The 12,923-nt window shown below is 54.3% G+C and overlaps 1 protein-coding gene across 8 annotated transcripts in view; it reads right to left on the reverse strand.

Annotated features, from left to right (window-relative positions):
* Nucleotides 1–12,923, reverse strand: part of NAV1 (neuron navigator 1) — a 235,711-nt gene that overhangs the window by 161,707 nt on the left and 61,081 nt on the right. For all 8 annotated transcript variants that reach the window (XM_087424299.1, XM_087424298.1, XM_087424294.1 and 5 more), the window contains exon 2: nt 2,268–3,021. In XM_087424299.1, the coding sequence (XP_087280425.1) occupies nt 2,268–2,989 (722 nt within the window). In that variant the 5' untranslated portion in view covers nt 2,990–3,021. The remainder of the gene's footprint in view (nt 1–2,267; nt 3,022–12,923) is intronic.

Genomic DNA, 12,923 nt, shown 5'->3' on the forward strand with positions numbered 1-12,923 from the left:
CAGGACTAGAGATGGGGAGCGGAGCTGGAGCTTTGCAGAAGCCAAGGTGCCGGGTAGGTACAGATTTCCATGAAGACAGGATTCTGTGACTTCTAGGCAGCAGATGGCACCTCCTTGGCTATGAAACTTGCAAGGGTAGCCCAGCCCGGCCCTTGGCCCAGTTCCCCATGGCAGCAGCTCCGGGCCTGCAGGGTGTGCTGGCTCCCGCCCACGGGCCTGCAGCACCTGGGGGCGTCCTCGGTCCTAATCTTCCCTTGTCCAACCATGACCCTACCTGCCACCCTAATCCGGGCCTGAGACAGGCAGGGCTCAGGGGTGGGATGGGGAAGGAACCCCCAGTGAGTCGCTGTGACACCTTTCCACTTCTGTTTAAAATGCAAACACGGAATAAATGCTTGCTGGGTGGAAGAACGTGGTTCTGTTTAGGCTGCACTGAAATGTGCAGAGGAAAAAGGTCTGACCTCTGTGGACAACATCAGATTCTAAGTATGCCGGGGACCTGTAGGGGAGATAACGTAAACTCTTTAACAATTTAACACCCAGACACTTTTCCCCAAAGACTGAATTCAAAACGAAAGAAATCAGGCAGGAGAAGAAAGTCAAGGAGTCTCCAGGCAAAGCATTTACTAACTGGAAAAAGGCCGTTCCAGGGAGGGTCTGCCCTGCACCTCTGCTTCCTTCAATTCTCTCAGCAGCTTAGACTCGACGTCGAGAAAGTCTCAAGGGACAGAAGGGATTTGCTCCTCAGGAAGAGGAACACGGGGGCGCCATGTGGGCAGTACACTGGTCAGAGAGATGCGACGAGAGGCGAGGATCGGCCGGTAAGAACTCCCTCCGGTGGTGGACTCAGCTAGAATTCCCACAATGATGGGAAGCTCACTGCCTTACAGGTAATTTGTAAACCTCTCTCGTTGTTGGAAAGTTCTTCCTACTGAGCTTCAAATCTGTCTCAAACTAACTTCCAACCACCACGACACTGACTCAATTCTTTGGCGCTGCACCAAGTAGATCTAATTCATCTGACAACGTGACAGCCCTTCAGGTACTGGAAAATAGCTCTCAGACGCTCTCTCAGCCTTCCTTATCCAAAGTGATAGACTTCTCTAGTGTGTTTTGTGCATCAACGTCCTTTTAAAATGTGGTGTTCGTAACTGAATGTAATGCTCCAAATGAGGGCTCACTGCACACAGAGGTAGTGGGACCATTAACTTCCCTGTGCTGGACCCCGCATATCTACCACTGGGGATAAGAGCGCCTGAGACCCCCAGAGATCGAGTTGCACTGTTGGCTCCTAGTGGTTCCCTACCCCACGACCCCCACGCTCTGCCACCTCAGAGCCCCCAGCATCCAGGGTACGACGTATGGGATTCTCTCTCCCCCAAATGTGACTGAGTTTCTCCTCATGTTAGCATAGAGAAAAAACCCAGTCAGTTAGGTTCTTCAGGAAGGGACTTAATTTGCATGTGAGCATTCTGAACTGCGTAATCCTTAGTAATTAAAATTTAGTTGACTTAATGTGACCATTTTAGTAAAGAGTCATATTTTTATTAAAAAAGCATAGTTGACGGAAGCGTTTTTCTATGCACTCAACCTGCCATGTCTGAAGAAAGCTGGAGAGACCAGCTTGTTGACCACATGGTTGTGAGCAGTGGCCCAGCCACCACCAGTAGTGGCAACCCCCATCTGACCATTTGAGAGCATTACTGATCACCCTTGGTGTGCCGGGCACACATACAGACACGCAGAAGGCAGTATGGTAAGTGGAGAAAGAGAGAGAGCGACAGACAGACAGACATACACAAGGTATTGTGGGAGCACCAAGGAGGAGCAGGGAGGATTCTTCCATGAACTGAAGGCTCGGTGCCCATGACAATGCAGTTAGCCTAACTCACAGAGGCAGCAAACGTCCCAGATGAGCTGGGTAAGACTGACTTGCCTACCTACGAATCTAGCTGCTTAAGCATCCATAGTACTCTAATATTCTGTCTCAGAGAACAGGAGAAATGGACATTTTAGGGGGACCCTCCTTAGGAGCTTCTGCTTGTTGTGAAGTCCTCAGAACTGAGAAAGACCAGAGCTGGGATTCAGGCCCTCTTTTTATGTTCCCAGTCCCATCTCAGCTCTCCAGACCCTCTGCCTAACTTCTATACCCTGGGGCCCTCTGTCTCCACCAGCCACTCATCATCCGGGCCCCTCTCCCCTTTGGGCTTGCCCCTGGGTCCCAGCTCCACGCCTCCCCCTCCCTCACACCTGCTCCCCCAGCTCACCTGTACTGGAATGGGGCCACAGTGGCTGTGACTGGCTGACTCTGCTGATGGGCGGAGGAGAAGCTGATGGCCCCTGGGGCCGGGGCCGCACGTTTGCTCTGCACTGGGCTGCAGACGGGGGAGGAAGCCCCTGAGGCTGCCCCGGCATCAGGCTCCAGAGAGCCGGGGGCCCCAGAACTTCTGTAGTTTGTGTCTCTTTGTTCCTTTCCTGGGTGGTTAGGAGCCTTTCGACCTTCAGGAGCCCCTGGTATTTGGGTTTCTCCATGAGAGCTCGTCCGGGATGGGCTCCTGCCCCGGGTCTGGTGGGTTGGAATCCCTTCCTGGGCCACCTTTTTCTTTCTTGGGGTGCCCTGTGTCTCCCCAACTCTTCTGGACCCAGCCCGGCTGGAGAGGGCTGTTTTTGGGGTTGCCCTGGGACTGCTCCATGGGGAGCCGGGGAGGCCTTCGCCACCCTGGGCCAACTCTCTCACTGCCCCAGAAGGCTTGGGGGAGCCTCTCCCCCGAGAGGCCTTAGGAGAGGAGCTTCTGGAAGGGCCTCCAGCCTTGCCCAGTCTTGGGGAGGCTGCTCGCTGGGGGCTCAGGGCTAGGCCGGCCTGGCGTGGCCGCAGCTGGGGAGAGGCGCCCGGCGTGTGGATCCTGGTCTGGGAAGTAGCTCGGGGCACAGGGATGGAGGAGGCATAGTGCACGCGGCTGGCAGAGTTCAAATTGGCCATCCCATTCATGGTTAGCGAGGCTGGTGATGCCGACTACGGTCCTGCAGGGAGAGGAGAGAGAAGACCGTCAGGCGCTGTCCAAGCTTCTGTTCCTGAGGGTACAGAGATGATGTGGGGTGGGGGGAGAAGGCTCCAGCATCCAGCCTGAGCGTCGGGATTCCTGGGTTCACATCCTGACTCCGTCACTGGCCACTTGCCTGACTCTGGGCAAACCCCTTTACCTCTCCGCTCTGGAGGCCGTTGTGAGGCTCATATACAAACACAGGTGTGAAAATGTCTCGTGAATTGTGAGGTGCTGTACAAGCGGGTTCACTGAACTTTCCTTGACTCTAATCCTGTCCATTGATGGGGATAGACTCTCCTTCTCACAGCCCCTCTCTCCTAGATCTTTCATTGTACCCTGAGTCTAGAATGTTCTGTTCATGGTGAACTGGCTCCCTTGTGTCTTCAGCCTTTTCTCTGCATGTTCCTTCCACTTGCCACTTCACCTGACACCTGGCTCTCCCAAGAGTCCCTCTCCAGTGGAGTGTAATCTTCTCCCAGATCCCACTGGGTCCAGAGGAAGGGCAGTGAATCACATCCCCACAAGTCACAAACTTGTAAGCCTCCACCCCAGGCCCCTGCCACCTGGCTCACACCATCCCCTGGTCCTCCTCATTGATGCCACCTCTCCTGGTCCCTCTCCACTGCCTCCGCCCCCTTGGTCACTGGAGATTTGGGCACCTGGCTCACCGTCTTCCTTCCTGGCCCATTCCCTACCTACCTCTTGCCCTGGCAACACTGACCTCTGCCACCCCCTCCTTGAGTCTCAGAGCCTGAGTGTCCCACCTTCGGATCAAGGCAGATTCCTCTACGCATCCCCTGCCCCCAGCACGCGATCCCTTCTTGTCCGGACCTTGATCCATTAATCATGTCATCTCTCTCCCATATCCTCAACCTCTCCTCCTCTACCAGCTTCCCCTCCCTGCCTTGTTAATTAATGAAGTAATTGGTCTATTAATCATTTTCATCTCAAAGGGAATTTGAAGTAGTTTACAAAGACACGAGCAATCAATTCCACATCGAGGAAAGAGTCAAATGTAGAAAATGAAGCCATAAAAGAATTTGGAGTGCACATGCATGAATGTTCCCATAATTTTGGTGTGGGAAAGGCCTTTATAAGCAACACATCACAGCAGAAATCATCAAAGAAACACTGATAGTTCAGTATGTAAACATTAAAATCCCTGCATGGACAAAAAAGCCCTTTCAAAAGGTTCAAGCCATCAACAAATGATAAAAATACTGCAACATATACGAGAGACAAGGAGTTAATACCTTTCAATATAGGAGCTCCACCAATAGAAGGCAAAAACCCCATAGAAGAAAGGGCAAAAGACTTGAGCAAGAAATTCACAAACTAATAAATATAATTGGCCAAAACATAACAAAACAGAAGTCTTCATCAACGTTGCAGAGATGCAAATGAAGTGTTATCCTCTGTTGCTATCAAATTTACTCTCCTTTGGAAAATGATAACACCCAGGATCAATGAGATGTGGCGTGTGGGCTGCACGGCTTCACACACGGCTGTGGGAACAATGCAGATCCAGAAACGCCTCCGAGGGAAGAAATGATGAAAGACACGGGCAAATGGGTTTGTACGAGGCAAACGCTCAAGCTGACTCCCGAGATCAGTGAAGGTGGAGGCCAAGGGTGTGTGGACAGAGACAGGACCACCCAAGACGGCCGGTCCGCCTGAGACCAGCGGGATGTCCCCTCGCACGCTGTGGGGAAAGCTGTCAGCACAGCACGGAGCGCTGATGGCTGTTGCTGACCTGCCCCTGACCTTGGCCTCTGTGGTCCAGGACCAGTGAGAAGCTAAACAGTAAAGAGTCATGTAGGCCCCGGAGCAGTGAGGGATTTACAGAATTACGGCTTGAAGTGACTGTAAGAGTCACTGCGCCTGGGACTGCTCTACTGACAGGTGAAATGATTTCCACGAGAAAGAGAAATGCTGTGACCCCCACCTCCTTTCCCCTAATTTATCCTTTAATGACTTGATTCCGTTATTCGATGAACTAAAGCAACCCACCTCCTCCGGCAGAGAAGGATGCAAACCGTGTGCATTCAGGGAACCAAACCAGCTCACCTGCACCCTTCCAGTGCTACCCATCACGTGGACCTACAGGACCGGGTCCCAGCTTGGCCAGCTCCTGCTTCCTCCCCCGTCTCGCTCACGCCTCTCCCTGCCCACCCACCAAGCCACAGACTGAAAGGACATTGAGTCTCCCTCGGCCTGCCCATAGTCCCCCACGCAGGGCCCTGTCCCCAGCCCCAGCATGCCAAGGACAGCCCCACAAGAGGGCCTAGGAAGAACTTCACACAGAGTTTTCAAACCTGCAGCTGTGAGAATTTGGGTAAATTACTGACCCTCTCCATGCCCAGCCTGCAAAATGAGGGTAGGATCAAATCTAGAAGCTGCAGTCAGGTGGAGAAACAGGGAGTCTAATAAGACAAGAAGAGAACCCCATGCTCTAGCCTGGCCCGGGACCTGTCGTCAGAATTCTCCCCCCACAGAGCCGAGGGTAGATTTACTTTGTCATCCTCCTTCCCTCCAACACCCCACCAGTATCAGCGACGTGCATCTCTGACGATGCAAGCAGGACCAGAGGCACAAGTGTGGACCTGCTCAGAGGCTCCTGTGGGCCCCGAGCTGCTGACCTTGGCCTCTGGCACAGAGCGGGGCCCTGCGCTGGCCAGCTGAGCTAACCAGCTAACCACCCACGAGAAGGGCCTAAGACCACTGACCCACTGCAGCCACACCCCTGAGACTGCGGCGTTCTCAGGTTCCATCTCCAGCACTGGCACAGGGCCACACGCCCACTGCCCCTTCTCCCCTCAGCCCCAGTCCCCACCAAGTCCTAGTGTGGGGACCAAAGCCACTTAGGCCCCCAGACCACCCCTTCTGGGAGCTGCATGTGTGAGAGCCCAGAACTGCTTCTTGGCTCCGCCACATCTCTTCTGGCAGCTGCGCCCCCCCAGGGCTGTAATGCCCAGGGATCCCCAACCCACCTACATTGTCCTCGACGCACCCCCAGCTCCCCTCGGCTCAGACTCCCCCAGTCCCTACACCTAGGCCTGGCTGATTTCCAGCCAAGAGAGCCCTGGGGCCAGGAGGCTGCTTCTACCTCGCTTGCTAACAGAGCTACAGGAGCCCTCATTTTTTCAAAAGCTCAACGGGAAGAGGATTTAAAAACATTCCTGTGGTAGGTCCCAGAGCCCCACGCTCCCCCTTCTCTGCGGTTGGGGCCCTGTGCTCTCCTCCTGCCTGATGACAGCCCTCACCCAGGAGCAGCCTGCATGAGGGTTGTGACAACCACTGTCCCAGGAGGGAGCCTGGGAGAGTCAGACACCTTTGGGGTGGGTGAGAAAGGCCCGCAAAGAAAATGAGCTGGTTTTCACTGGTAGGAAAAAGGCTCAAAGGAATTTTTCTGGTTTGCCTTCAGAGAGAGAACTCAGGTACTCAGCATCTTTGAGGGAGGTCAAAGGGCACTCAGCAGATCCCTCTGACCTGCACATAGTGACAGTATCTGTGTTTCTCTGAGACATTGTTTCTAATCCTCACAACAACCTTATAAAGCAGGTTTTACTACCCCTACCTTACAATAAGGAAAGGAAAACCAGGCGGAGCAGGCTGAAGGAGGTGTCCGAGGACATGCAAAGCTGGAATGTGGCAGAGCCCAGCAGATCAAATGCAGAAGGGCAGGAATCTGAGGCCCGGGGATGGAAACCCTCAGCCACACCACCAAACCCATGTCCAGCTTCAGGGTGCAGACCCAGCCTCCGTGAGCAACACTGTCGCTGCTGTGACTGACAGCTTCACGCCTTCCAGAGATGGGGAGGGGGGTGCGTAATCCAGTTTACAGAGTGGGAACCAGAGAGAAGAACACCAGTCCTGGGCAGCTCTGAGGGAGCTGAGGGAGGCCTCTTTCCCCTTCCTCTTTCTCCAACACTCCTCAGAGCTAGCCAGTTTGCCCTGTCCCCTCATGTCCTATTTGCCTTCGGTGGTGCTGGGGGCCAGGGTGGTCCTAGGGCATTGCTCCATGAGAGACTGCAGGCAGCACGAATAGGGACAGGGAGGGAGATAATGGGCCAAATGCAGCCTGGCCACAGGCTTAATATGCCCAGCTGGTGGCAGGTGGCACCCTGGGCTAGGGCGGGAGTGAGGAGGAAGACTCTGGGTTACAAGTCTCTGGGGGGCCTGGGACAGAGAGGGAAGAGAATGCTCATGGGGGGTGGGCTCCTAGCTGAGACCCATGGGCAATGGTGCCTACAAGGCTTGAGGGTGGGGCCTCTGCCCAGATGGTCTCTCCTGGGGCCCAGAGAGATGCCTGCTGGCCATGGCACCCGACTGCATTCTTAATGGACCAATGACCTGGGAGACTCCCATGCTGGCTCTGGGCTCAGTCTCGCCTCCTGTGAAATGAGGGGAATCCTTTCTGCCTCCCCACTGCCTCCTGTCCTGAGCAGGGTGAATAAGGTAATTTCGGGAAAATGTTTGGCTTCCTGGGTGAACAGGGTGAGCTGTAATGTCCCCATCTCCTGGCTCTCAGTGTTAGACAGAAATGTCCCAGAGAAGCAGGACAATCTATGTCTCCTTTTGGACAGGGCTCTGTTCAAGCCAAAGAGCACGGCTATCCGTGCTGGTCACCCTGCGTGATGTCTGGGGGGGCTCAAGGGCAGGAGGCGGGGGTGGAGCTGGGAGTGGAAGCAAGGAGCCCATTTCTTTCTCACGTGAGTGGGTGTGCGTGCACGTGCACGGTGTTGCGGGATCCACCACATCCCTCCTCCTAAACGTGCTCTCTTTGTCCCTCCTCCTTCCGGTGCCCTGATCTGGAATTCACTTAACCTCAGTGAACAGATTCAAACAGATGGCCTCAAGTGTCCTTTGCCCCCTCATTCCGGGGACCCTGGCCCCCTGAGTTACATTAGGGAGCTGGTGCTCCCCATCACAAAAACTTGTTGCCCTGATGAAAGGGTTCCCGGCAGAACCCATTTGCTCAGCGCCCACACACCTGGGGGGAGCACGTCCCTGTGCTGGGTGCTGTGCAGATGCTGGGCAATTGCAGCAGCTGAGCCCCAGGCTCTGTTCTCCAGGAGCCCACAATCTGGCAGGGAAGAAACATGCACACGCCTCCCAAGCACATGTGCGGTGTGTCGAGAGGCCAGACTGCCAAGGGGATGCATGTGAGTCACGTCTGTCCATGAGGCAGCATCTGGGAAGGCTTCAAGGAAGAGGCAGCAGCAGGGTTGGGGGTTGGGGGTTTGAGGCCTTGCGAGCAGTGGGTTTGATCATTGAACTCCCATGGCCAGGGCCTATCTGTCAGTGCTCCAGTAGAGACCCTGCTCTCCAGAGAGGCTCTGCATACTGGGGGGAGCCCAAGTGCCTGGGTCCAGAGCATGGCCCTGCCATTTGTTGGTGGTGTGACCTCAGGCAAAGTCCACAACCTCTGAGTTTCCCCATCTGTAAAATGAGGCTGAGACTAAACCTGCCTGTAGGGTTGCTTTGCAGATTAAATTAGTTAATAAATGTGAAGTGCTCACAACAGTGCCTGGCTCACGGTAAGGTGTGGTTATTATGAACACAAGGACAAAGAACCTTCTTCGTCAAGTGTCCCTCCATCCAGGTGCCCAGGGACAGAGGCTGAGCTGCCAGGTTCTCGTGGAGCTTCCAGCAGAGAAAAGGGGGATCAGAGGACCTGCCAGGCTCCCATCAGAACCTGCAGCATCAACAGGAAAACCACCGTCCATGCAGGATATGATAACACCACTGTCCACCCATGGGACGGGCAGGAAACTAGACATTTGGAAAATGTGTGATGGAGAGAGTAAAGGCTCTTGAGTCGGGAAGAGCTAGGTTCAAGTCCTAGCCCTGCTACTTCTTGCCATGTGGCTTTAGATAAGTTATTGGAGTTTTCTGAGCCCAAAGTCCTCGTCTGCAATAAGCACTCAGTTCTGTAAAGATTACATGAGAGACTAAAGGAAGGACGCCTAGCACGTGCCTGGCACACAGCAGTTGCTCCAGAAATGGCAGAATTATGCTAAGGAGAGTGGCTACCCCTCTTTCTGGATGGGAAGGAGACAAATTCAGACATACACTGGGACAGTCTGGTGGATGGCAAGTGAGTGAGAGGCTGGTGGCTTCCAGGCTGAGGTGGCACAGTTGCAGCCCCTGAACACGGTGTGCAGCCCCACCCAGCATGCACTTCCACCGTGTCCCACTGCTCCCTCTCCAGCCTACACCCCACTGCCTGCTTTCTCATCCCCACCCGGGTGCTTGATTTATTTTTGGGTGCTTTATTTATTTTTAAGTCCAACATTGTTTTTAGTTGCATTTGCTGACTGCATGCCAGCACTGTTCTACTGCTTCAGCTGTTATGTGGCAGCTGCCCTGTGAGTTGGTGCTATTATCATTCCCACTCCACAGGCGAGGACACCAAAGCACAGAGAGGCTCAGGAACTCGCTCATGATCACACAGCTGGGAGGCGGCAGAGCCAAGACTGGACCCAGACGGTCCACCTCCAGCCTGTGCCTGCAATTCCTCTGCTCTGCTGCTCACTCGCAGCCTGAGCCCAGGCCTCTCCCCAACTCCCTTCCACCCCCAACCTCCCAGCCTTTCAGCCTGAAGTCATTTTGGCCCCGGGCCCCAACAGGACAAATGGAGGCTGCTGGCTCCTCAACGCTCTGCAAACCCCAGAGCCAGGAAGTATTTTTGGCCTATAAATATTTAACTCTCGCTCAGAAGGTGGTGAGAGCTGTTCTCCAGCTCTCTCGGATCTGCGGGGCCGGCGGGATGAGAGGAGGGAGGGCGGGCACTGTATGGGGGTCCCTCCCAGGTCTGGAGGACTAGCCAGGCTGCAGGTTCCCTGCCTCCCTTGCAGCCCTTGAGGGCCCCAGCGGGGCGGGGCGGGGCGGCGCAGCCGTGGTGCTGACGGGACAGCTCCTCCCGCAGCGGCCGTTAAAGGGACCGCGTTTGCGGTTTGCCGACGCGATGAGGACGCCCATTTCAACAAGGTCGGAACATTTTAACCACAGCATCAGCATCGAGAGGCTGGAATGCTTAAAAAGAAAGAAAGAAAAAATGCAAAAAAAAGGAAAAGTCTGGGAGGTGGGACTCCTGGGTGCTGGTCTCATAATTTCATCGTGGGCTGAGTGAATTTGGGCAAATCATTCATCTTCCCTGGTGTGTTGTGTACCAGCTGCAAAACAGGGAGGAAAAACTTGGCATCTCAGGAAGAGGGCAAGAAAAAGACTGGACTCGTCCATGGAAAAGGGCTGGAGTGAGCCTGGACACAGGCAGTGAGGTACAGACCCTGCACAGTAGAGTGGTGGGAAAGTACACAGGCCCAGGAGCCAGAACTACTCCTCCACCCCCAACTGGCCTCCATCCCCATCGTCCTTGCCATCTCCCCCGCCCCTCCAGTGCAAACTGAGCTGCACTGCGTCCTGGCTTGGGGTCCTAAGCAAGTCACTTAACCTCCTGGGCCTGATTCCTCATCTGTAAAATAGGAATAATAATAGCAATACTTGTAATGTTGTTATAAAAAATGTGAGTTATTATAGGAAAATTACTTGAGACAGGGCCTGGCCCATAAAAATCACTGAATAAATGCTAGTTATTATTAAGTCAAATAGACCATCGGCCAGCATTTATCTCCCTTCTCTGCTCCCCCCACGTTTCCCACCAGCACCTGTGTCACCGGTTGCAGTCAGAATAACACAAACACTGTCACCAGCACGTTTCCCTCTAACCTAACTTTCGATGTCCTTATTTGAGTGTGAATAGGACAGCCAGTTCACATGAGGTTGGGGAAGTGTGGGTAGGAAAAGTTAGACAAGTTTCCAAAATAAACCATGGCCCGGGTTAGTGAGAGAGATGGGGAGACTCTGTTCAGGGAGACCCTTCTGAAGTTGAGACACTCCTGACAGTGTGAGGATGGCTTAGGGCCACCTGTTCAGAGGCAGGAGGGTGGACAGAATGACTTTCAGGGGTCCAGAAGACACAGACAGAACTCCTGGCAAGCTTTCCTTCTCCACCTGCCACATACTGTCTTCTGCCCATGAATCCTGCCCAGTTCCTTCCAGGTCCAAACCCCAGCTTGGGTCTCACTTCTGGTTGGAGGCCATCTGGTCCCTGGAGGCTGAACCACCTCAGGGAACAGAGAGCTGTGCCCTCTGATGTCAAAGAGGTGACTTGTGCTACCACACACCTTGGACAAACACCACATACATAGTGACATACACACTCACATAGACATACACCCACTCACTCACACCCATCCACTGACACACACACAGACCCACACACACGGATACATACACACACACACACATACACCCACTCACACCATCCACTGTCACACACACATACACACCTCTTGTTTCAGTCTGTGCCCGCTCTCACTGTCCCTTGCTGTCCCTCCCCTTTGGCCCATTTCCCATGAGCCCAGGAGGACACAGACTTCCCATCCTTGTCCGTCACAGGGGTTCCAGGCTCTCCAGCAGTGTGCTCATGGGCTTTCTCTGGGAAAATGGGCCCAACACCCCCAGCATGTGTACACACTTTCTTTCCACATTTGTGGGTTATAGACTTTCTACAGCTCGCACATGGAGCTAAGCATGAAGGATAAGGCAAATGGGAACATCCCTATGCCAAGAGGAAGTAACGTGTCCCCAGCCACCCCACTGAGGAATGGCAGTGCCTGGGGTGATGCCTGGTACAGTGCTCTTCTCCCACATCACACGGTCTCCCCTCCACGTAAGGCCCCAAGACTGGGCATCGTGGGGAGGGTCCCAGGGCTGAGGACAGGACTGCAATAGCCATTTACTGCAATAGCCATTACTTCCCTTCTTGTCCAGCCTCTGGTCTCTGCCACTCTCTCTGGACAGAGATGAAGGAAGATCTGAGATGGGGGGCATAGTAGAAGGGATTTGAGGCCAGCCCCTTTCCCAAGCTCTTGGCCCGTAGTCCCTGGCTTCGGGCTCCAGCAAACCAGCTGGGGGCCATTCAGCTGGGTCTGGTCCTTGGCAGAGAAGGCGATCACCCCAGTCAGTGTTGAGAGAAGGACAGGATGGGCAGCCAGCAGTGTTGCCACCTCAGCGTGGGCATGGGCCGAGTGGACAGAGCACTGGCAGGGACCAGAGGAAACTGGGTTCTGCTGGCCAGGACTTGGCAGGGGTGGGGGAGGCTCAGGACTCCCAGCGCCCGCCTGGCTGGCTCCCGGCTCAGAGTGAGGATCAGGATTGTCCATGAGTGGTGGGACTCATTGCCCTCCCCATGTCCACCCCCAGAGCCCAGGGCTCTGCCAACACCCTCAGGAATTCCTTTAGCCTTAAAACCGTTAAATGGTCTTCTTTCTGGCCAGATGGCAACATGTTCTTATGGACGAAAGATAGGACCAGCCATGATCATCTCAGATAATGCCAAATAGGTAGAGGTCAGTTTCCCGGCATTTAGAGTAAGTAATAAAGCTGGTGCCTAGACTCCACCTTCCACATCCAGCCCAGCCCAGCACCTTCTCCCAGGAGAGCTTCTGAATGCTGTACTGCCCAAACTTAGCATTCTCAGAGCAACTCCATCACTCTGCTTCCCAAAGAGTGTCCCCCAACTCCGGGCCTATGCCGGCTAAGTCCAGGCTACAGGCAGGACGTAGACAGCTCTCCAACCACCTGCAGTCCTCAACACTTCTCCCACAATTGCTCATCCCATCGCTCTAGGCTAGAAGTTCTTTCAAATATCCAACCTCCATTCCTCCTGCTAAGAATCAAGTTGACTTCCTGGCTCTCCATCTGGAGGGCTGTTTCTCACAGCCTCTGGTCTCTGAGAGAAGTGAATTTTGAGCTCCAGGGAGGGGCCCCAGAGGCGCCCAGCTGAAGACTTGTGCTGTGTCAGCACATTGG

The sequence above is a fragment of the Ceratotherium simum genome, chromosome 36 (assembly GCF_057802395.1).
Source record: "Ceratotherium simum simum isolate JZ-2026a chromosome 36, ASM5780239v1, whole genome shotgun sequence".
In the NCBI taxonomy this organism is placed as follows: domain Eukaryota; kingdom Metazoa; phylum Chordata; class Mammalia; order Perissodactyla; family Rhinocerotidae; genus Ceratotherium; species Ceratotherium simum.